The sequence below is a fragment of the Lagenorhynchus albirostris genome, chromosome 13 (genome assembly GCF_949774975.1).
Source record: "Lagenorhynchus albirostris chromosome 13, mLagAlb1.1, whole genome shotgun sequence".
NCBI lineage: Eukaryota > Metazoa > Chordata > Mammalia > Artiodactyla > Delphinidae > Lagenorhynchus > Lagenorhynchus albirostris.
In genome coordinates this window covers 27,361,908-27,387,166 of record NC_083107.1, presented here as the reverse complement: position 1 = coordinate 27,387,166, position 25,259 = coordinate 27,361,908, and the positions used below count along the sequence as shown (strand labels likewise).

The following is a 25,259-nucleotide window of genomic DNA, read 5'->3' as shown; positions in this document are numbered from 1 at the left end:
AAAAAAAACAACTTACTTCTAACAAAGAAGCAAAATAATTATTGTTTAGGGTTCATAGTATCTCAAAATTATAGAATACTACGTAGACATTAAAAATTATAAATATAACAAAATAAAAACATTAAAAGAATTTACGAAATAATTTGCTTTAAAAATTAAAATTTACAGGGCTTCCCTGGTGGCGCAGTGGTTGAGAGTCCGCCTGCCGATGCAGGGGACACGGGTTTGTGCCCCAGTCTGGGAAGATCCCACATGCCATGGAGTGGCTGGGCCCGTGAGCCATGGCCGCTGAGCCTGCGCATCTGGAGCCTGTGCTCCACAACGGGAGAGGCCACAACAGTGAGAGGCCCGTGTACCGCAAAAAAAAAAAAAATTGAAATTTACAAATATGCTTTCAAGTAACTGTAAAGAATAAAATATATAGATTTCATTGATCTCTTATCATACCCAGGCATTCTTCTAACCTCTATACATATAACAGTTCATTTAATTCTTATGACAACTTTAAGGCACTATTATTATCACTCACTTAAATGATAAATAACCAGAGGCAAACACAAGTTGATTTGACCAAGGTGATATAGCTAGTAAGTAATAAAGCCAGGGTTCAAACCCAAGCAGAATTCCAGAAAGATATGCCATTCTGCCTGTCATAAAATACCAAAATATCTGGTGGGAGATTTATAAGTGAATTTGTCAAGTTTTAATTTTAAGTTAAATATTCCTTTTCATATTACTTTGAAGTTAATTTAATAACAATGAATCAATAGTAGTAACAATAGCAAACATTTAATAGAAGCCCTGACTACAAGATAGACATTATTTCTCACAATAGCCCTCATAAGATGAATGCTCTTACAGCCCCATTTTACAGGTAAAGAAAGTAAGGCACAAAAAGGGAAAGTAACTCACCCAAGATCACACAGTGAATAAGCAACAGAGCTAGAAATGGAATCCAACTAGTCTAACTCCAGAGTCTGGGACTGGGTTCTAAACCACTACACTAAAACTCAGGTAATAAAGAGAAATGAGAAGAGATGATTTCCACAATACTTTTATAAACTCTATGGTTTTGAATAGAACTGGATCTAAAGTCAAAGTAACATATGCTCTGGGCTTCCCTGGTGGCGCAGTGGTTGAGAGTCCGCCTACCGATGCAGGGGACACGGGTTCGTGCCCTGGTCTGGGAAGATCCCACATGCCGCGGAGCGGCTGGGCCCATGAGCCATGGCCACTGCGCCTGCGCATCCGGAGCCTGTGCTCCGCAACGGGAGAGGCCACAACAGTGAGAGGCCTGCGTACCAAAAACAAACAAAAAAAAGTAACATATGCTTTATCAAAGACTTTAAATCCATCTACCTAACGGAACAAATAAAATCCTCTTCCTTCTCATTCTCCACTGTGGTGATTACAAGTAACTGCAGTTTTTCAGAAGCAGCTAAAGAAACATAAATTGCATTATAAGGTTCAGGAATAAAATATCAAAATAGGTATTTGGGCTTGGTAGGACTATGATAGGCATAAAAATTCAGTTCAGGTATATGCCTCAAATCAGGAAGCCCCTTGTTCTCTGTAGAAAATGATGCTTAAGAAATAAACCCTGCATAGAGCAGCAGTTTCTATAGAAGTACAGAAAAAAAACATTAACATCCTTACTATCAATATCCTAATCTCATTCTTTTAAATTTCTATTTTTCTGTGTATGTTTTACAAAATATATACATACAATATTTTAGTACTTGCATATAATTTATAAATAAATATACTTAAAGAGGGTAAGTGTGCTCATTGTTTACTGATAGGAATACATGGTCAAAAAATAGACAACTAGCAAAAAAAATTTTTTTTTACATCACTGTAAAGATGGTTTGACTTTTATTTTAAAGGTTTCCTTTTACACCCTAAAGTTTCAGGATATTTTTAGTTGTTTAACTGGTCACCAGATGAATTCCTAAAGCACCATGTTGACTGTCCCTACCCTGCAATAAAGGTCCTTCTCAGAAACTTTCAACAAAACTTGAATGAAGGACAAATAATGCAGTTGTCATCCCAGAAGGGGATGAATATAAAGGTATCATGAATATAAAGGTACATCTGGGACAGTGTTCTGCCACTCACCAAGATTAAGTAATCTTATCAGAACTATGATGAAATTTGAAGGGATAGAAAACTAAAGACTCTCAATCCCAGAACTATTAGAATTTTTATTTGCTCCAAGAATAGACATTGTCCATCTTAGAAAAAACATTTTCTACCATACGAAGAATGGAATAAAGTAAGTTACTATCTTTAAAACCATTTCAGTTTCCAGGCAAAACCTGTGGAAGCTTGTTGGAAGTGTTAATTCACTACCTTACTGAAGGGCAATTTGGCAATACATATCAAAATTTTAAATGTACATCTCCTTTGACCTAGCAATACCATTTCTTGTAATTCATAAGATGATTAGACATATGTACAAAAATGTAATATAAAAACTTAAAACTGCTAGAAAATCGGAAACAATCTAAATGTTTACCACAATCATTGATTAAATAAATTGTGCAATCTATATAATGGAATACTAATTTGATGTACACCTGTGTCTATGTATATTGCTGAATTTTAGAAATAGATTACAAAATACCAGGTATAAACTGAATCATTTTAAGTGAGATTATAAATGTATATGAATGGATTGAAAAACATCTGGAATGAAGTATACCAAAATTAGTTTACTGTATTGATAATGGGATTTTAAGTATTTTTTTACTTTTATCTTTAAACGTTTCTTTTTAGTTTGAATTTTTTACTATATACATATATTATTTTCAAAATCAGAGGAAAAAATCCCTTTTCATCTTATAAAGAAAGAATTCTAAGATTTGGATACTTTTTTCAAAGACCTGAACCTATTTCTTTTCATAACAGATGCTAAGTACTATAAATTTAGAGAAGAATAAGACAATTTTATCTTAGAGCGGTGGTTCTCAAAGTGACTAGCAGCTGATCAGCATCACCTAAAACTAGTTAGAAATGCAAAATCTCAAGCCCCACTCCAGACATACTGAACTAGAAAATCTAGGGGTGGAGCCCACATCTGTATCCAGTTGGTTCTGATCCATTCTCCAGTTTGAGAACCAGTGTTTAAGATGAACTCAAAACCTGGCGATCTGAAAGGCCAATTTAAACACCTCTTGGTATTGTTAGTGCCACATAAATCCAAACAAATGGAGGCGATGTCTCCATCAGGAGAGCCTTCTTTTTTTTTTTTTTTTTTTTTTTTTTGCGGTACGCGGGCCTCTCACTGTTTTGGCCTCTCCCGTTGCAGAGCACAGGCTCGGGATGCACAGGCTCAGCGTCCATGGCTCACGGGCCTAGCCGCTCGGCTGCATGTGGGATCTTCCCGGACCGGGGCACGAACCCGTGTCCCCTGCATCGGCAGGCGGACTCTCAACCACTGCGCCACCAGGGAAGCCCCCAGGAGAGCCTTCTTGCTGATAAAATTTGGGAATAAAGACCTGAAAAATACTCGAAATATCAGAAATGAAGCAGCAATCCCACCTGAGCTATGACTAATCCTGTTGCAAACAGAACAAAACTTCCAAGCCCAACATTAGAAACAACAGCTCCAGATGGTGAATACTATCAAAAGCCTAGTGCTACCCAGGGCAACCTTCTGAAAACTCTAAGCAGTAACAAATGGACTTGGAATCCTAACTGACCACACACTGATAGAATCACAACTAAGTAATACCCAGCCCTCTGGCAAAGATATAAGGTTTATTCAACATACAATGGAGCTATTAACAGGATCCAAGCATTAAGTCATCTCAAAATGTCAAGAACGTCCATATTAAGGCTTCAGAGTTACTTAATTATGAACAAACTAAACACATCAAAAATAAGTCTGAAACACTTTCACAGTAAATTCACTTAAGAGCTCATTTCTCCAGCAGAAGGGGGGGAAAAAAACACCATCAGTATTAAAATAAGGAAAATGTGGGAGAAATAATAAATACAGCAAAGAGGGGTTAAATATATGGACAGTGCACTTAAAATTATTGCATCTATAAATACAATTTAAAAAAAGAGTTCTCATTTACAGTTTTGCAAGAAATTTTTATATACTTAAAAATAGGGTCTACATTTGTCCATATGGTATCTTTCCCCTCTTCAAGATACTTGCCTGCCATCTGCTGGAAAACTGTCCTAATGAATGTATAAACCTACATTATATATGCTATAAATGGTATCATCGTTGATATGGCCCAGCTATGCACTATACAACCTGCACAAGTGTGCAAAGCAAACACGCTTAAGAATTAGCCTAATTTAGACCATATCTGAACCTCCACAGTGAATCAGAAATCTTTAAGAGGTCTGACCATAAAGCTGACAGAGGACAGACTGACAGGAGTCTCCCCACTACATACATAACCTATAACCTCATCTTTCCAAGTAACTAATGATAAAACTATATAGCTCTGGGGTTCCAGCCTCAAGCGGATAAAGAACAGCAGGTAGTTCTCTGACGCTTTGCTTTTCCAACAAACAGGATGATGCTGCTTAGACTATGGATTCTAGTACATAGAAAAGCAAAATTAGTTGAGAATTCTGCTGCAGATTCATATTCTTCATCTGCTTCTGAGTCTATTTAATTTTTACTTACTTTTTTTTTTAATAGGTCTGGCTGCCTATTTTGTCTGTTATATCTCTAAAAACAAGAATACCACAATAGACAAAGGTCTGATACAGCCCATCCTAAGGCCACAGAGAAATGAGTGGTCTGATTGCTAGCAACTAGCTATTTTACTGACAATATACTAACTTGAATGAAATATTCTTTAAATTTTTTATATGATGAACAGAACCTAATGGTGCAAAACCATAATACCAGAAGTAAATCTGCTCAGGTATATAGCAATTTGCAGTATTCTGCAGCCCCACTTTACTCCAGACCAGACAGATGAGCATTTCTTCTTCATTTAACTCTTAAAAGAGCTATTCCAGAGCCATCTCCATGTATGATTGGCCTTAGAAGACTAGCAAACTGAGGAAAACCAAAAGGATCAAGGGAGTCTTTCAAAGTCTTTCTAGCAACTTGTAATGCAATGATACTTTTACAACTCTACCTCAAGTATCTTGAGAAATTTCTCCCTGCTTCTTCGATCAACAAACTGTGGTTATTTAAAACTGACTGAGGGACTTCCCTGGCGGTCCAGTGGTTAAGACTCCACACTCCCAAGGAAGGAGGCGCAGGTTCTATCCCTGGTTGAGGAACTAAGATCTCGCATGCCGCAGGGTGCGGCCAAAAAAATACTACTACTACTAACTGGAAGTGACATGGAATTTGTCCTCCTACTGTGTCAAAGACTGCCAGATAGCAAAATGTAAAACTTCTGACCAAGTTTACGTAATGACATAGGAAATAAAACCACAAAAAGGATACCTGGGAACTTTTTAAAGAATTAATTTATTATAAACTTCTGACTTTTTTTTAACAAGTCTGGTTAACAAGGGCAAATTCTGGGTCATGCTGTCCAAATTTGATAATGGAGACAATGACAGTTTAAATCTGGTATACCTTTGGGAGGTTGTTTTCCCAGCTTTATAAATTCTCAGAACTTTGTGTACTGAAATGAGGCCACTTCAAAGTACTGGTCACATGCCCCCATACTGTACAACTGATTTAAAACTTCAAGCTAAATAAAGCCTTAGAAAGATTTTCTTCCTCCAGAATTATCTAAGAACCACTTTGCCAATTTACCTCCTCCACACAATGGTCTTTCTGATTGGACAGTAGGGCCTGAGTCACTATTTTAAAGAACAACATTTTGATCATCCTCAGTAAAGAAAAAAAAAAAAAAGCAGTACATTACTAAATAATCCATTAGTATTATACATACTAAATAATTCATTACAATTACATGCCAGCATCCTCAATGAATGCAATGAATCATAAGAAAGAATATCAATTGCATGAGGCTTTTATGGACCCTTAAGACTCTCGGTAAAAACTTTATGAGCTCAAAAAAAAAGTAGTTAGAGTCTATTCCTAAAATTTGGCACAGGAGCTGGGAACTATAGACAAAGTCTTCTGAAACATCAGATGATAATTTTCAGTGAGATAAATAAGGACTTCTTTTATTGTTATTTAGTCTTATACCCTAAAAATTTGAAAACTCTCTTGGTTGAGCTGAATGTATACCTTTCTTCTCCTTTCTTTCCTTCCCCATCCCCACCCCCAAAGAGAATGGAAACAAAAGCTGTATCTTATATGCTTAAACAGTTTTAGGTGTGACCTCAGAAAACTGACCTTGCTGCCTAATTATTGCCAGAAAAGATAATTTCAGACCAACTACAGGCAGTCCCTGATTCACTTAATAAATAAGTTCCTGGGAGCGTATGTATGAAGCAAATATTTGTAAATTAAAGCAATAATTTCTAGAAGTAATACAGCTGATTCTGAATGTTTATGGATGAACTGATATGATGTCTAGGATTTACTTCAAAATTAGCCAAGGTTGCCATGGGGAGAAGGGGTAGGCAGTGACAGAATTAGATGAAACAAGATTGTTATGTGTTGATAACTGTTAAGACTGTGAGAAGGTTACACAGGAATTTATTGTACTATTGTCTCAATTTTGTTTTAAATTTTCCACAGTAAATTAATTTGGAAAGAAAAAAGAATAGGGCAAGAATTGACTGTACCTATCAAAGTTTTAAATTTACAAAGCTTATATTCAACAAGCCCACATTTAAGAATCTATCCTACAGAAATACCAGTATCAATATGTAAACAGATATTTATGAGAATACAAAATTTTCTGTAAGAACAATGTGGGGAGGGAAAAGGAGACCATCTAAATGTCCATCAAGAGAGGAGTATGTAATTCCTACAACAGAATGTTCTGCAGTCATTAAAAAGAACAAAAGTAGAGCCAGAAGTTTCAATTCATAAAAATACCAGACATATTTATATGTTGTTAAGTAGAAAAAAATAAATGTGTATCAAAATGTATATGGTAATTCCCAGCTAAAAAGAAAAACTATAAGACTATGTATGTATATATAAATGTATGTATATACACATGCTTATATAAGCATAGAAAAAAGTCTAGAATACTACCCATCAAACTACTAATAATGCTTTGAAGGGGTAACTTTAAAATGGGGAAGAGAGGAAAGTTTACTTATATACTTCTAAATTGTTACTTTTTTATAATAAACTTATAAAATTGTAAAATATTTAAAGGCCATTACAAGACTTCCCTGGTGGCATGGTGGTTAAGAATCCGCCTGCCAGTGCAGGGGACACAGGCTCGAGCCCTGGTCCGGGAAGATCCTACATGCTGCGGAACAACTAAGCCTGTGCATTACAATTACTGAACCTGTGCTCTAGAGCCCATGAGCTACAACTACTGAGCCCATGCACCACAACTACTGAAGCCCGCACGCTCTAGGGCCCGCGTGCCACAACTGCTGAGCCTGCGTGCTGCAACAACTGAAACCCACGTGCCTAGAGCCCATGCTCCACAACAAGAGAATCCACTGCAATGAGAAGCCCGCTCACTGCAACGAAGAGTAGCCCCCGCTTGCCGCAACTAGAGAAAGCCCGCATGCACCAACGAAGAGCCAATGCAGCAAAAAAAAAAAGCCATTACAGTTTAAAAATAAAGTACCTGGAACATAAAAGTTACTCAATTAATGAGAGAAAATTTTAAAAGAATTGCCTAGGGACTGTCACACACTCACAGATATGACAAAATAATTTCACATAAAATAGAAATAATAAAGTTTAAAGGAAAACCATTTAAACCAATAAACTTTTGAAAAGTTTGTTTCAAAAATATGAAAGAAAAAGAAGAAATGCAAACACTGGGACACATATATGAATAAGACTTCTACAGGATAATCATGGATAGAGAAAACTGAGGTACACCGGATAAGAAATGACTAGCAGTGAAAAACAAGGGAAGAGGGAAAAAAGACAGAAAATATGTGGAAGGAAAATTAGGAGATAGTGAAAGAGCTCCATAAATGGGAGAGGGTCACCACATCGTATGAAAACAATATTGAAAAATGAGGGATGGAGGACAGGACAGGACAGTTAGTAGCTATGGAAAATCTTCTTTAGACTTTTCCTTCATTTTTAAAACTCTAGTGAATATCCACTATTTAACATATACTGGCTTCAGCCTAGAGGATAACAACTTGAGCCAGCATGAGTTAACTCTGGCTTCCAGAATTCTATTTCAGTGTGATGAAACAACCACATTCATTTATCTTCCTCCCTTCTGAGACCCCATTAAAGGAAAAGAACAAGAAAAGAACCTGTAGCTAACAAGATATAGCAACAAATTTCTGGAAGAAATTGATAACATGAAATATTCAAACACTTGGAAACTAAACAACACACTTCTAAATAATTCATGGGTCAAACAGGAAATCTAAAGGGAAATCCAAAAATACACTGAACTGAATGAATATGAAAATACAACATATCAAAACTTATAGGACACAGGTAAATCAGTGCTGGGAGAGATATTTATAGCACTAGAGATATTTTACAGCATTATAAATATAGAGATATGTAGCATTAGAGATATTTTATAGCATTAGAAAAGAGAAAAAAACCTCAAATCAATCTTTGAAGCCCCCATACACCTCAAGAAACTACAGAGCAAAAACAGTAGGAAGGAAATAATAAATATGAGGGTAGAATTCAGTATAATAGAAAACAGAAAAACAATACATAAAATCAATGAAAAGTCTGATTCTTCGAAAATACCGATAAAATTGACAGATATCTAACAAATTATCAAGATAAGGAATGAAAGCACAGACATCACTACACACCCTGTAGCCATCAAAAGGATAATAGGGCTTCCCTGGTGGCGCAGTGGTTGAGAGTCCCCCTGCCAATGCAGGGGACACGGGTTCGTGCCCCGTTCCGGGAGGATCCCACATGCCGCGGAGCGGCTGGGCCCGTGAGCCATGGCCGCTGAGCCTGCGCGTCCGGAGCCTGTGCTCCGAAACGGGAGAGGCCACAGCAGTGAGAGGCCCGCGTACCGCAAAAAAAAAAAAAAAAAAAAGGATAATAAAAGAGAACTATAAACTCTTTTGACATAAATTTGACAACTTAGATGAAATAAACCAATTCTTCAAAAATCACAAATTATCACAATTCACCCACTAGAAAATAGTAATTTATATAGCCCCAGAACTATGAAGGAAACTGAATTTGTAAGATCTCCCAAAAAATAAATCTCCAGGCCTAGATGGTTTAATTGGAGAATTCTACAAAATGTTTAAAGCAGAATTAATCTAATTATGAATTAATTCTAAAGTCTCTTCTTGAAAATAGAAGAGGGAAAAAAATAGAAGAGGGAGGAAACACCTTCCAATTCATTTTTCTGAAGCAACCCTAACGTCAAAACCAAACAAAGACAGCAAATAAATAAATAAAACTACAAAACAATATCCCTCATAAAAATAAACACAAAAATCCCTAAGAAAATATGGGCAAGGAGAATTCAAGGTATGAAAAGAAATATACACAATGACTAAGTTAGCTTTATTCCAGGAAGGCAGGCTCATTCAATATTCAAAATCAATCAATGTAATCCACACGACTAAAGAAGAAAAATCACATGATCATATCAATCAATGCACTAAAAGCACTGGACAAAATTCAACACTTTTTCATGATAAAAACTCTCAGAAAATAGGAATATAAGGAAACTTCCTCAACTTGATAAACAGCATTTGCAAAAATTCTATAACTTAACACTATACTTAATGGGGGAAAGACTGAATGCTTTCTCTGGGACTCGGAACAAGGTAAAGATGTCCACATTTTCCAGTCTTATTCAACATAGTCCTGAAAGTTCTAGCCAGTGAAACAAAGTTAAAGAAAAGGCATACAGATTGGAAAAGAAAAACTAAAACTGTCCCTATTGCACATGACACTATTATCAACATAGAAAACTCCAAGGAATCTACAAAAAAGTCCTAGACTAATGAAGAAAGTTACAAAGATACAAGATAGACATCCAAAAATTAATCGTATTTCTACATATTAGCAATGAACATAATGACACCAAAATTTAAAATACAGTACCATTTACAATCACTTTTTAAAAAAGAAATACTGAGGTGTAAATCTAACAAAATATGGACTGAGTTTGTATGCAAAAAACTGCACAGTGCTGATAAAAAGAGATCAAAAGGGAGCTAAACAAATTGATAAACATACCATATTTGTGACTGGAAGACTCATGAAGTAAAGAAGTCAATTCTCCACAAATTGATATACAGGTTTAATACAACTCCTATCAAAATCTCAGCAAGATACTTTTGTAGATATAAACAAAATCATTCTAAAATTTATATGGAAAGGCAAAGGAACTAAATGAGCTAAAACTATTTTGATAAAGAAGATTAAAGTGGAAGGAATCAGTCTACCCATTATCAAGACTTATTCTATATAGTTACAGTAATCAAGACTGTGATACTGGCAGAGGGATAGACATATAGATCAACAGAAAAGAGAGACCCCAGAACAGACCAACACAAATAAGCCCAAGTGGCTTTTGGCGAAGGTGCAAAAGCAGTTCATTAGAGGAAAAACAGCCTTTTCAATAAATGGTGGTGGAACAATTGGATATCCATAGGCCAAAAAAAAAGGAGGGAGAAATTTTGAAGTCTCATTGCTTATACAAAAATTACAAAAATCATTTCAAAATGAATCACAGGGGCTTCCCTGGTGGCTCAGTGGTTAAGAATCCACCTGCCAATGCACGGCACATGGGTTCGAGCCCTGGTCCGGGAAGATCCCACATGCCACGGAGCAACTAAGCCCATGTGCCACAACGACCAAGCCTGCGCTCTAGAGCCCGTGAGCCACAACTACCGAGCCTGCGTGCTGCAATTATTGAAGCCTGCGTGCCTAGAGCCTGTGCTCCGCAACAAAGGAAGCCACCGCAATGAGAAGCCCGCGCACCGCAATGAAGAGTAGCCCCCTCTCGCCACAACTAGAGAAAGTCCGCTCGCAGCAACGAAAACCCAACGCAGCCAAAAATAAAATAAATTAAATAAATGAATTTTTTTTTAAAATGAATCACAGACTTTTCATTTTTGTAAAACTATAAACTTTTAGGATAAAAAAAATCACCAGGGAAAATCCTCAAGATCTAGGGCTAGGCAGAGTTCTTAGAATTGACGCCAAAAACATGTTCCATACAAAGAAAAATTGGTAACTTGGACTTCATCAAAATAAAAAACTTCTGATCTGTAACAGACCTCTGTTAAGAGGGTGAAAAGACAAGCCACAGAGTGGGAGAAAATGTCTACAAGCCACACATCCAATAAAGGACTAGTATCTAGAAATATAAAGAATTTTCAAAATTCAACAGTTAAAAAAATCCAATTAGAAACTGGGCAAAACACATGAAGAAGCAATTCAACAAAGAAGATATACATATGCCAAGTAAGTACATGAAAAGATATTCAGCATCATTAGCAGTTAGAAAAATACAAACCACAATAAGTTAAAAAAGTTAAAACCACAATAAGATACTACTACACCTGTATCAGAATGGCTAAAATAAAAAATAGTGATACCAAATGCTAGCAAGGATCTGGAAAAACGAACCCACCTACATTGCTGGTGGGAACGTAAAATGGTACCACCACTTCAGAAAACAAGTTTAGTAGTTCTTCAAAAAGTTAAACATAGAGTTACCATATGACCCAGCAATTCCATCACTAGCTATATACCCTAGAGAAGTGAAAATGTTTGTTCACACAAAAACCTTTACAGAAGTATTTATAGCAGTTTCATTTTAATAGCCAAAATCCGGAAATAAGCCAGATGTCCTTTAATGGGTGAATGATTAAAAAACTGTGGTACAGCTATACCATGGAATACCATTCTGCAATAAAAAGGAACAAACTATTGATACACCACAATTTGGATGAATCTCCAGGAAATTACATTGAGTGAAGCCAATTCCAAAATGTTACATACTGTATGATTCCATTTATATAACATTCTTGAGATGGTAAAATTATAGAAATGGAGAACAGTTTAGTGGTTTTCAAGGGCTAAAGAGCAGATAGGGACAGAAGGAAAATAGTTGTAGTTGTAACAGGGCAACATGAGGGATGCTTGTGATGATGAAAATATTCTGTACTTTGACTGTCACAATGGCAATATCTTAGTCCTGATATATTGTACTACAGTTTCTCATGATGCTACTAGTGGAGGAAACTGTGTAAAGGGTACAGGGGATCTCTGTATAATTTCTTACAAGTGAATTTCCAATTACTTCAAAATGCAAAGTTTCATTTTAAAAAAATCAAATAATAAATGTATAGAGTCAGATCCATATTTACCATTTAAAAATGCTTCCAATAGCCTATTTTTCTATTTCCAGAGCTCTTCTCATTTCATTTTCCTCTTTCTTTTGCTATTCCAATGCCAAAAGATCTTTGTTGTACACTTTTCCCTTACAAATGTCAAGTAATTCTTTTACCTCATCAAAAACAAAATGTTTGGCTAGCTCCCTTATTTCTTTCCTTTTTTTTTTTAATGTGTTATACAAACATGTCTTTCCTAACATCAAACTCCATACCAAAAATGTTTCATAACATGGATTCAGTCAAGCTCAATGTCTGCTGTTTTTATTCATTCATATTTCTTGGTAAGATCACATTTCATATCAATACCCTTAAAATGTTATTGTTTATTGGCACCAGAGCTTCCCTAGAAAGTGAAAGTTAGTCGCACTGCAATGATTCTTGCTTGCTTAGATGTTTCACAGAAAGCAGAAGGGAGATACAAAAAGCAAGCACAAATATGAGGAAAGAAACAAAGCCACAATTTTTAAAGGAAAAAAACATAAAGAAACACTTTTTAAATATAGAGATATTGAGAACAATAAAAGCAAAGGTTCTGACATGCAACAAGACGTTAGTGCTCCACTATACAAAATCACAATGCCAAAAGATACACTTTCGTCCCAGTTTGTCATGTTCCAAGTATATAAAAACACAATCAAAATTCAAAGCCTGTGTTACTCCACAGCTTTTTAATCAAAAACAAATATGCAAAAGAGCCTTATTTTAATCCAAATCATCATTTTTGGCAAATGGCCTTGTCACTTATCTAATATACAACAGAACATTTGTCCAGCTTCCTAAACACTGGAAACATCTAAATACCCAAAAAATGACAGAATTGTTCTTTTAAAAAGTTTGCTATTGTCATTGTTTTTGCTTTTGCTTTTATCAAATCACAGTAGTACCTGAAAGTAAATTCACTACAGTGCAAGATACATGTCAATCTGATGATCTCCAAGACTGTGAATGGGAGGCATGTATTTTAACAGAGTCCTAGTCCATATGTATCATCACAAATCACATTAAGGTAACCTAGTTGGTTGCAATGTGATAATTCTTGCTCACTTAGATGTTTAACCGGGCGATGCATGTTTTAAAGTTTTTTTATGCAAATATATATTATACGCTTAAATTTTATTTTATCAATCTCTGTGCTCTTGAGACTTATACATCTCAATTTTTTTTTAATTATAAATCCAGAACACGGTAGGTTCCAGACATTCCAGGTAAATAACCTCCTTAATAAGGCATACATTTTCCAGGAAGTATACTCTAAATTACACAGACAAAACATCTATGGTTACTTTATTTGTTGGCAGTTTTTTAAATGGCCAAGGTGGGTTGGTCTTTAACATCAAATTTAAGACTGTTAGGAATAAAATTTTGGTGGCTTTAACGGCATTTCTTTCTTTCTAGAACACAACCCAAATAACTTCTAAAGAACCTTGGCCCTATCCTTAAGTACTCTCTCTCACTCTACTTCTTTTGAAGGAATAGAGTGACTTATCCAGGTTCTTCAACTTTCATAAAAAAATAATATTCCAACCCACAGCTGGTTTACTTTTAAAGCACATACAGGTCTTACTTAACCTAGAACACATGCAAGTGATACATTCACAAAGAAAGGCAAAAAAATATAATCTTGAACTCACTGATACTTGTCAGTTATCAAAAACTTTGACTACTAAAAGCAGTATTTATGAAGACTTAACGTACATGCAAGGCATACACTCTTCTAGACTAGAAATTATGAAGACTGGTCACATGCATTTTACTAAGGAAAGGGTGTATAGCATTCAAAAGATTCTCAAAGTGATCAATAATCCAAAAAAGGGGGTAAGCGGGATAATGCACCATCAACTTCCACTGTAGGTATTATAAAATCTATGCCTTGATTAAGCCAAGACAACTGCATTCCCTTGACTCCCTGCAGAACTGCTTTTACTAAATTGTGCTTTGGTTATGCCATATGCTTTCACTAAAGGACAATATAAGAAACAGCCTGTCACATATTGCTGCATTTACTATATGGCTATTAAAGTTACATTATACAGGGCCTTCTTTGTGAGGACATATGGGAGAAACAGTTCTCAGAACCAAGAATAGCTGTGCTTCTCCAAAGTAACTACTTTTTAAGTTTACACCATAACTCAAACAACAAAGCATATCTCGTTTTTGCAGTAGCTGCCAGAAAGCCTAGAGCCAAACTGATGGCCTACCTTAACAAACATAATCTTTTAACAGCTCTCACTCTTGACTTCATATTCTCTTTCCTACCTTTGTTTTCCCTCCCCCCAATTTGCTCACCACCTTTGATGTATCTATTACAATATCTTTTTAAATCATGTAGATTTTTGGAAACCATCTAATTCCTTTCTACAAGGCAAGGGGAAAATCAGAGAAAAAGAGAGAGAAAGAGAAAACAGTCAATTGTCAACCAGAATAAGAGGGGAAGGAGACTGAGAATAACCCCAAAACAGAGTTAAGACAAAATTAATCACCCTTCAAAAAAATCAGTCAAAATGTGAAGGAAATATTAATGTTACCCGCAATTTGAAAGAAAACATTTAACATTCCAAGGACATCGAGGAACGTAAAATATAACATAAATATAACTTACAGATACACATCACAAACTGCTTTCTAAAATAGCCAAAATAATAAAATATTTCATTATCACTATCTCTTAACTGACCTCTCCTTACCTCAAATATTCAAAGTCCATGTAACATCAGCTAGTCAGCAAACTGTCTTGTTTTCTAAATACTCCAGCAGATACTACTACACTGCAAAAAAAGGCTTTACTCTTTTTTCCCACAGCCATAGCAGACATCTCTAAGAAATAAGCTATTAATCACATCAGGTTTAAGCTCAGCTTTATTTTTAACTCAGTTTTTACTAACTCCTCCCCCCTCATTATTTTTGCTATCTCCCCCAAGCAAATATTAAATGTCATAGTTGCTCAGCATCTCAACCCAGATTAACATGTTTCATAGAGAAGCTACTCACTAATTTTATTTCTTCAAGTTGTTTTCAGCTGGAAGCTTGATTTTGTATGTGAGTAAATAAATTACTACATCATTAGCGAATACTAAAATCTATCAAATCCAACGATGTAAAGAATCAAAATATCTTTATTTTCCTCAATGACCTAATCAATATTCATACATATCATATTCCAAACTAAAGCTACGTCATAAAAGTCCTCTAAAATTCTAAACTGCTTCCAAAACCATACTAAATAATTGTCCTTATCAATAATTTTTTGCACCTAATTCATATACTAATTAGGTAAATGCTGGAAATTATGTAAACATGTGAATACATACCAGAACATTTTAACGTAAAGAATTTATTAAAATGTTGACATCCTCTGATTTGCTAAGAACTGTATTTGTATGTGAAGCAGCATTATCTAATAATGTTACTGCATTCCCCCAAAAAACCTCCTGATTTCAAATTATCATAGCCTCTTGGTATAAGATTTTTTTTAATTCTTTTAAAATGTCTGTTTATTCATGTTCCTTTATAACTAAAACAACAGAAAGGCAGGTTTGAAACTTTCATTCCATAAAAAACAATAGTTTCTTTGTTTTAGTAATCACAACCCATTTTAGTTTGTACACTCCTGATGCATTTAAGCAAAGCATAATTATCAAAGGTTCTTTACTGGTGCTCCCAAATCAAAGAGAAAAATACCAACCCTATAGAAAAATAATCAAAGGACACGGACAGACAGTACACACACACACACACAGTCTTTACACATATGAAGAGATGTTCAGCCTCACTCATACAGTACAAATAAAAACGCTGAAATACCATTTGTCATTATCATATTAGCAAAAACTCAAAAGTCTAAAACACACTTTGCTGAAAATGCTATGGAGAAATGAGCAATCTCATAGATGGCTAGAAGGAGAACAAAATGGTACAACCCCTGTAGAAAGTAATACCTACCAAAGTACAGGTACACTCATTATTTTACCCAGCAATCCCACTTCTGGGAATCGATCCTACAGATACAGTAGGAAATGTACAATAAGAAATTACAGACATTCAAGATTATTCACTGCTGCATTATTTTGTCCAACAAAAGACTGGACATAAGCCAAGTATACAGAAATAGGGAACTGGCTGAATAAACCATAGTATATTTACACTATGTAGCTGTAAAAAAGAATAAGGGAAATCTCTGCATACTGATATGGACAGATCTCCAAAATATATTGATGAAATAATATAAAACACTAAGCTACAGAACTGCATATACAGTACACTGCTTCTTTTGTAAAAGGGGAGGAGAAAATAAAATCATATATGCCTATATTTGCATTAAAAATACAATGGAAGAATAAACAACAAACTAATAAACTGAGGAATAGAGGGAATGGGAAAAATACTAGATTTATGGTTCATATCATTTTCTTTCCACTTTTTAAATATTTCAAACCCATACAAATAAAGATAATTTACCCATTCATATTTTATTTTCAGAATTATACTAGGTAAAATTTCCAGATGAGTTTCACCAGCACTATATATTTGATCTAATGATAACTAATAAATTCTTCAAATTCAACATAGGAATGATTGCCAAATGCTACTCTCCCATTTAATTTCCCTCTGTGACTACTAATTTTTCTATGGCTTGAATCTAATTGATCAGATAACACACCAGAATAACCTTCCACTGGAAGAGCTTCAATGAAAATTTTTGTTTATTTAGCTCGAATAAAATCAGACTTGGAGCCCAATGCTGATTGAACCAAACCAGCACTGTCTTATCAGCTACAAGAGGGCTTTTTCAGTTTTTCATTTTTCAATTTGCTTGACAAGTCAATGAAGTTATTAAAATAAAACCTAACTTTTCTTTATTAAACCACAAAAAATTCATTATCCTATTCCATATTGTAATTGAAACTTATTTAACACTGTCCAACCCCTTTTTCCCAAATGTACAAAAATTTTAACTTATTACCAAATGTTAAGCTTTATTTATACAATGTGTACTTAGATCATAACATTTTAGTCACTAAAGTTATCATACTTATATTTGAAAAATTTTAACAATACTGCAAAAATATTTAAGATTCACAGGCATTAGAGGCCAATTATTTTAGATTACGCTTTTGTTGAAGAGAAAGAGGAACTCTAAAATCATACGTAATTCCAAAAAATAAACACTTCCAACACGCCGAGGTTTTCAAGATTTTCAGCAGTTTTATTTTTTCCTCAAAAGCCTAGTCATATTTTTTAAGACAGTTAATCTACAAATCATTTAATTAACCCCCAAATAATTAACAGTTCATGGTACAATTATTTTATTCTTCTATTCATTCAACAAATATTTACTGAGTACCAACTGTATGCCAGGCACTCTTTCAGGTTTCCGGGATACAGCAGCAAACAAAAGAAACAAAATTCCTCCCCTCCTGGAATACACATTCTAATGAAGGAGACAATTAAAAATTATATCCATCAGGCAATAGTAAGTGCCACGAAGAAAAATAAAATTCCTCCCCCTTTATTCTCTATTCTAATAAATGGCACCACCATTCACCCATTTACTTAGGCCAAGAGCCTTGGAATCATGCTTGATTCTTCTGTTTCTTTAACCCCTATAACTAATCCAATATTTTGGCTCTGCTTTCAAAACATATTCTAAATCTAACTACTTCTCATCATCTCCTCCCCAACATCTTACTGCATGCTACAACCATCTCTTAGTTCTTATTACTGCAAATATCCCTTGACTGGTTTTCCTGTTTCTTCTCTTACTCCAATCTTCACACAGCAGCCAGAATGTTCTTTGTTTAACTTAAGTTACAGCATGTCACTTTCCTGCTCAAAACTCTCTTGTACCTTGCCATAACACTTAGAAATAAAATCAGTCTCTTTCTTTGTCTACACTATCTGGACCCTCACTAATTTCCTACCATCACCTCCCATTATGCTTCTCCTGAGTCTTCACACTGTGCCTGCTGTCTGGAAGGTACTTCCCCCAGAGAACCATATGGCTTGCTCCTTCACTCTTTTCAAACCTTTGCCAGAATAACTTTTTCTAATCACCTAATCAAAACTAATACCCCATCATATGTAACACTAACAACTAAATAACACTATTATTTTATGTATCTATGTGTTTGTTTATTCTGTGAGTGCTCCGCTAGAATGTAAGGTCCAAAAGGGCAGGGACATGTCTATTTTGTTCCCTGTTGTACCCCAGAGCCTGGAAGAGTACCTGGCACATAGAAGTTGTTCCATAAATATTTGTAGAATGAATGCATAAATTAATTCATGAATGAAGCCACCAAAATAATACAGATATATAATATATAACAATGTATAAAACTGTATATAATATGTTAACTGAAAAAGCAAGACACAACATGATAATATTCTTCTAATGTAATAAATATGGAAAAAGCTTAAAAGAAATATACAAATATAAGATTGTGACAGGGTGGTAGGATTAAGTTTTTTGTTGTCTGTTTCTTCTTTTTACAAGTCATTACCTTACATTTATAAATTAAAATATAAAAATTTTATTTTTAGAAGGGAGCTACTACTAAAAAATAAGCAATTAGCAATGGGAGATCATTTCTTTCCCCTCACTGATTGTCAAGGACGGAGTATATCAGTCACCTGAACTGCCTTTATAAAATTGTTTCCCATCTCCTCCTCCATTCTCCAGTCTATATCAAAGTAACCACTTCCAGGGTCTGATTATTGATGAATATTATATCCCTCAGCTGTATGAGTGGAAGGGAAAAAAAAAGTCAAGAACCACTCCAAACACTAAGTTTTGTAATTAACATAACTCCAAAAACAGAAATACCTAAGTCCACATAGCAAACTCAAGGGTAAAAGGCAGATGATTCACATTATCGGAGTTACTACTACCTAGCAGGTACAGTGAAGAATGCTTTACCTTCTTTTTTTTTTTTTTTTTTTGATACTGTTCCTGCAATGTAGGTGGTAAAATCCCCATTTTAAAGATGAGAAAAATTTGCCTACTAGGGTGGTAAATTGCTTATAAAAACAAGTAATTAATTGTTTAAAGAGGTCCATGCGGTGACCAATAATGAGACAGTGTCATAAACCAAGGATTATGATTAACTGGTTTCTGTACAACTTAGGTAACAGGGGAGGGCAGAGGATGGAAAACAAAGCCATGTGGCCAAAGGCACAGAAGTAGTAAGTGGGGAAGCCAGTTCCCCATATTTAATTATCAAATGACACTGAGCTAAACAGCTTTTGAAAATATTTCCCATATTTCTTTTCTGTAAGAGGCAGCTTTACACACAATTAAATAAGCAAGAGAGAAAATTGTTACTGCACCAAGAATACAGCTTTTTAACAACAAAATACATAAAGCAAAGGTCTAAAAGGAAATGCACCAAAACAACAGCAGCAGTGTTATAGGAGTGTAAGTAATTCTTAGTATAGCTTCCAAAATTTTTAAAATGTTGATATAATAGCTTTTTTAATGTTTCAACAATGAAAAAGATCAAATAGATAAGATTCTATCATTAATACACCTTATGTTAATCTTAAAGCTGAGCAGTATAACACAAAACCATTCCATGAGGTAAGACAAGAATCAGTCCCTAAAGTAAAGTGCTTTACCAAGATCAAATATAGCAATCACATCATTCTTATAACACAAGAACCTCAGAAATGGAAGGCAGCAACTAAGCTAAAAAAGAGAAAACCTTTACCTGAAAACATTAGAGCAAACTTCTTCCCAGGTGAGAGCACTCAACAAGGGAGGTCAAGCTGAACAGCAAAGTCAAACAAACACAATGACAGGGTCTTGAAGGTTACATTTCTGCTACAAATAAGGAATATAAATTTAATGGCAAAAAGACCAAGATAAATCAACCAGAAACATATCTGGGTTAGAAAAATGGCAATCAACAAATGATGCTAGAACTGCATATCAACATGTAAAAGAATGAAAATGAACACCCTTCCTTACACTATATGCAAAAATTAACTCAAAATGGATCACAGACCTTAATGTAAAGATAAAATTATACAACTCAGGAAAAAAACAAGAGGAAATCTTCATAATCTTGGGTAAAGCAAAGGCTTCCTAGATACAACACCAAAAGCACAAGCAAAAAAATAAAAACTAGATATACTGGACTTACATCAAAATTTAACTTTTGTGCAACAAGAAAAATGAAAAACAAACCAAAAGAATGGAAGAAAGTATTTGCAAATCCTATCCCTGGTAAGAGACTTATATCCAGAATATATAAAGAACTCTTACAACTCAATAATAAAAAGACAACCCAAGTAAAAACTGAGCAAAGGATCTCAATAGACATTGCTCCAAAAAAGATAAATAAATAATAAGCACATGGGCTTCCCTGGTGACGCAGTGGTTGAGAGTCCGCCTGCCTGTGCAGGGGACACAGGTTCGTGCCCCGGTCCGGGAGGATCCCACGTGCCGCGGAGCGGCTGGGCCCGTGAGCCATGGCTGCTGGGCCTGCGCGTCCGGAGCCTGTGCTCTGCAACGGGACAGGCCACAACAGTGAGAGGCCGCATACCGCAAAAATAATAATAATAAGCACATGAAAACATTAACCATTAGGGAAATGCAAATCAAAACGACAGTGAGACGCAACTTCGTATCCACTAGGATGGCTAAAATAAAAAAGATACTAACAAGTGCTGACAAGGATATGAAGAAACTGGAACACTTACACATTGCTGGCAGGAATGCAAAATGGTACAGACATTTTGTTAAACAGTTCGGCAGTTCCTCAAAATGTTGTATGATTCCATTTATACAAAGTGAACAGAATAGGCAAACCCATAAAGACAGAAAGTAGTGACTACCTTGGGAAGGGGGACAGAATGAAGAGTGAGTGCTAATGGGTATGGGGTTTCTTTCGGGGGTGATGAAAATGTTCTAAAATTAGACTGTGGTGACTGTTACACAACTCTGTGAATACACTAAAAAACACTGAATTGTATAGTTTAAATGGGTGAACTGTACGGGATATGAATTATATCCCAATAAAGCTACTGTTTTAAAGGCAATGTATTTCACTGTTAAATTTAAAAGTCTGTTTTAAAATCTTAAATAGCAATTAAAACTGAATGTTAATTGCTAGCACCCAGAGAGCAAAGTGAGGAAATGGCTTATTCTGAATAACTGATGTGAAAGAAGACTAGAGATATGTAAACGTGATTTGAAAAATAAAACTATGAAGCTATTGTTCATGAGTGATTTGTGATCACTATTTTAGTATTAGCACTACAAGGCAAGAATCAATATTATTTTAAAAACAAGACATGCCCTAACATCTTATGGGCCTCTTTCCTCATCTGCAAAATCAGGACTTGTAGTTAACAAAATAATTTTTGAGATGAAGACAGAGAAGAAAGAGATGGCTGCTTTCCCAAAAGAATTTGCTAGGCAACAGCCTCTATATGCATGGATAAGCTTGGGACTTTCAGAATTACAGTAAGTAAGGAAAGGCACTCCTTATGATACATGGGAATCAACTAATATTGCATTTACTGTTCAAGCTTAAATAAGGTTAGTTATATAATGAAAAAGTCAAGCCACTGTGGCTCCTCAAACAAAAAGGGATAAAACTGGAAGAATAATTTGGTACCACAAATTATTATTATCTAGTTCCTCTTCACTTACAAAACCTTTCTCAGGAACAGCTAAGAACCCGGTGCCTTAAAAATGCTACCTCAGAAGAAACAGGAAAGACTATGAAGAGGGATAGAGTTTGAGATTTACAGTTAAGAGTAAAGTTAGGGAAGAGAGCCTACTGCCTTTATCAAACCTGTTTAATAACTGTGATGGAAAACCAGGAGATAATGATTATGGAAGTGCACCCAGGGTAAAGCATGAGATGTGAAACATCAAGTCTGTGCATGCTGCTGCCTCTGAATGGAATAAGAAAGAAAGATGAGATCGTCCCCTGTGAATATGGGAAGAACAAGCTAGACTAAAGACAGGGACAGTGTATATTACTTGTATTATAGGATGTTCTAGTAATTGAATCTTGGGTCTGATAGTAAGATTTAGGGTTATCCACCAAAGACCAGACGAGGCCAAAAATGAAAAGCCCCTAATAATGATAAAAGGGAGTCAAGAAAAGCAACTAAAAGTAGTAGGATAGTGCAGCGGTTTTCAAAACTTTTTTTTTTTACCATGTCCCCTTAGGACAAAAGATCCCTAATCCATATACCCCAACAAAACCTGACTTTCCAGTGAAAAAAGAACTCAGTGATAACAATGAGGCAAATCTGCGGGAGAATGGGTAACATATTTTAAACATAATATGTATACTCTTCAGACAAGATAATGGAAAATTACAGGCCAAAATTCAGTTGAACAAATATGCACTACTATTCAGTGGAGAGCTAACATAACAAATCACAACTAAATTGATAACACTAAATTAAGTCATTTATCCTATAAACCAAGAACGACAGCAATTAAAAACCGCAACCAACTCAAGACAACATTAATGGTGTTCTGATGAAGAATCCTTCCTCAAAACTCTGGTAATCCCAACTGTTCCAGCAGGAGCTTTGCTTGGCTGCCAACTATATAGCTAGCTCAGCAGCCAAATTTCTTAGTAGAACACTGAAACAGCATCCTCAGTAACTCTAATAACATTTTGTTTCATGAAAACCAAATATTAATAACCATTAATAATGTACATAGAATATCAGTAAGTAGTCCTTAGTTTTTATAAAAGTAAAGATAATGAAATGAGGGTCATTCACCCCTAAGAACTCAAGAAAATGTAAAAAGAGAGGAGCATGACGGTCATGATCATAATGCAGTAAGAGACAAAAAGCAAACTACTAAGGATGGTCATGTCCCATGTCCAGGGATGGCACTGGTAAAACTGTGCTAACAATATGCCCTGGAGAAGGAAGCTGTGCGGGTGGAAATGAGGAGTCTAGTCTCCAGCCTGCCCCTCCTTCAAACACTTTCATGAGGCAACTCTCCCCATGAAAAAACAAAGTAGTGAGTAATAACTTTTTTGAGGGGAGGAACAGTGACCCAAGACTGTACAAGGTGGGTAAGATAATTCTCTCTGTTGGCTGCATGGAGACCAGAAGGTGCCACAGGAAGGACGAAGATAAGTTAGTTCTAGGGCACTAATAAACTGAGGGGAAAGAAAAAGGTAGTTTGAAATTGCGCTTGGTGAGTAATTAACATAAAGTACTGGTAGATGGTGATCCCCAACTGAGGCAGAAAAACAGAGATTAAGAATGCAGACTCTGGATCCAGAATGCGTGAGCAGGAATCACGACTCTCCTAATTTATTTTCTCTGTGACCTTGGGCAAGTCACTTAACCTCTCTGTGCTTCATCTGTAAAAGGAGGGCAATAATAGTACCTTCCTAATAGGGCTGTTGTGCAGTTTGAATAAGTTATACTTGTAAATCGCTTAATAAATGTCTTGCACTTTACATAGTAAGTGGTACCTAAGTTTTGTTAAATAAGTTGAGGTGGGTGGCGGCTTGTTTTGACAACTCCAAATAAAATGGGGGTGTGTGGGCAAAGTAATGGTCACAGGGAACGGAGGGGAGATAACGTCTCTTCGGTGAGGAGTACCAGGAGGCTGCACACTTGGGGAGGTCGTCCTCCTGACAGGGCTCAGCGAGCACCCGCTCACAGGAGACGCTGAAGGAAACTTCCCTCCTTCCAGGCCTAGGATTTTCAAGAACTCGAATCTGAGAAGTGGTTGTGATCCTGAGGCAAGAGTTTAATTTCCGAGCAAGAGACAGTGGGGTGAATTCTGTTTTGCCTGAAGAGCAGGTCTTGGGTCTAGGGCAGGACGGGGTTTGAGTCGGAGACAGAAGGGTGATGTCCTCAGTGGGAAAGCTCTGCTAAAAGCCACCACCTGCCGGGCGCGCTCCCGCTGCCCGCGCCGGTCTAGCCTCTGAGGGAGAACGACGGCTGCCCCAGCCCCAAGGGAGGCAGGAGCCTACAGAGTAACGGGGCTGCCGGCGCCGACGGTCGGGAAGGGACCCCCCGGCGAGACTGCGGAGAGGGACCCGCCTCACCGAGGGTGGAGGTCGCTCGCCTGGCTCTCCGAAGGGAGGGGCCGGCGCTGGCCCTGAGGGTGGCCGGCCCGGCGCACAGCCCGGAGGAAGCCTGCCCCCGGATCCCGCCCGTGCCCGCCCATCTGTGACCCCGGTACCCAGGGTACCTGAGCGTGGGCCCGATGCAGGCCGTGTCGGTGCTCTCGATCTCTCGGAGGATCCGCTCGTGCTCCGCCGCTGTCTCCAGGCTCTCCGCCTCCGCCATCTTACCCCGCTCCATAGACTGGGGGTGCCCGGCAGCGCGTGCCCTCCTTCAGCTCGGCTCACCTTTCGCTCGCTCGCGCTCTCTCTCTCTCCCTCTCTCCCTCTCTCTCGCTCTCTCTCTCTCTCTCTCTCCCTCCTCTCTCTCACCCCAGTCTCCAGAGCCTCCTGAGCCTCCTGCTACCCGCAGGACGACCCCTCCCTCACATGCGGCACGCCCCCTAACGTCCCCGCGTCCGCAGACGTTCCGCGCAATGCCCGCTGGGATTGTAGTTCTCTGGGAGATGGGGTTCCACACGTTATTCATTGAATCGGCAAACGTGTTAAAAGCTCCGCTCTAAGGCAGGAACAGTTAAGGACTTCATATGCAACGGAGATTAAGTCCGGCAATGGCACTAAACCTACAAATTCTTAAGACCCATGCCTCAAAGTGCAAAAGCCTCTATAGGCACGAATATTAAGAAAGGACGAACTAGGTTTCTGCGGACAGCGATCTTACAAGTTAACAGGGAGGAAAAGCTCAAAACTAAGAAACCCGAAACTAAGAGATAAGGCATAATGTACCTGTAA

The 25,259-nt window shown here is 36.8% G+C and overlaps 1 protein-coding gene across 1 annotated transcript in view; it reads right to left on the bottom strand.

The window, feature by feature from the left end:
* Window positions 1-24,881, bottom strand: part of EXOC6B (exocyst complex component 6B) — a 712,247-nt gene extending 687,366 nt beyond the window's left edge. The window contains exon 1 of the mRNA XM_060169979.1: window positions 24,596-24,881. Within this exon, the coding sequence (XP_060025962.1) occupies window positions 24,596-24,708 (113 nt within the window). The 5' untranslated portion in view covers window positions 24,709-24,881. The remainder of the gene's footprint in view (window positions 1-24,595) is intronic.
* Between the last annotated feature and the right edge of the window lie 378 nt (window positions 24,882-25,259).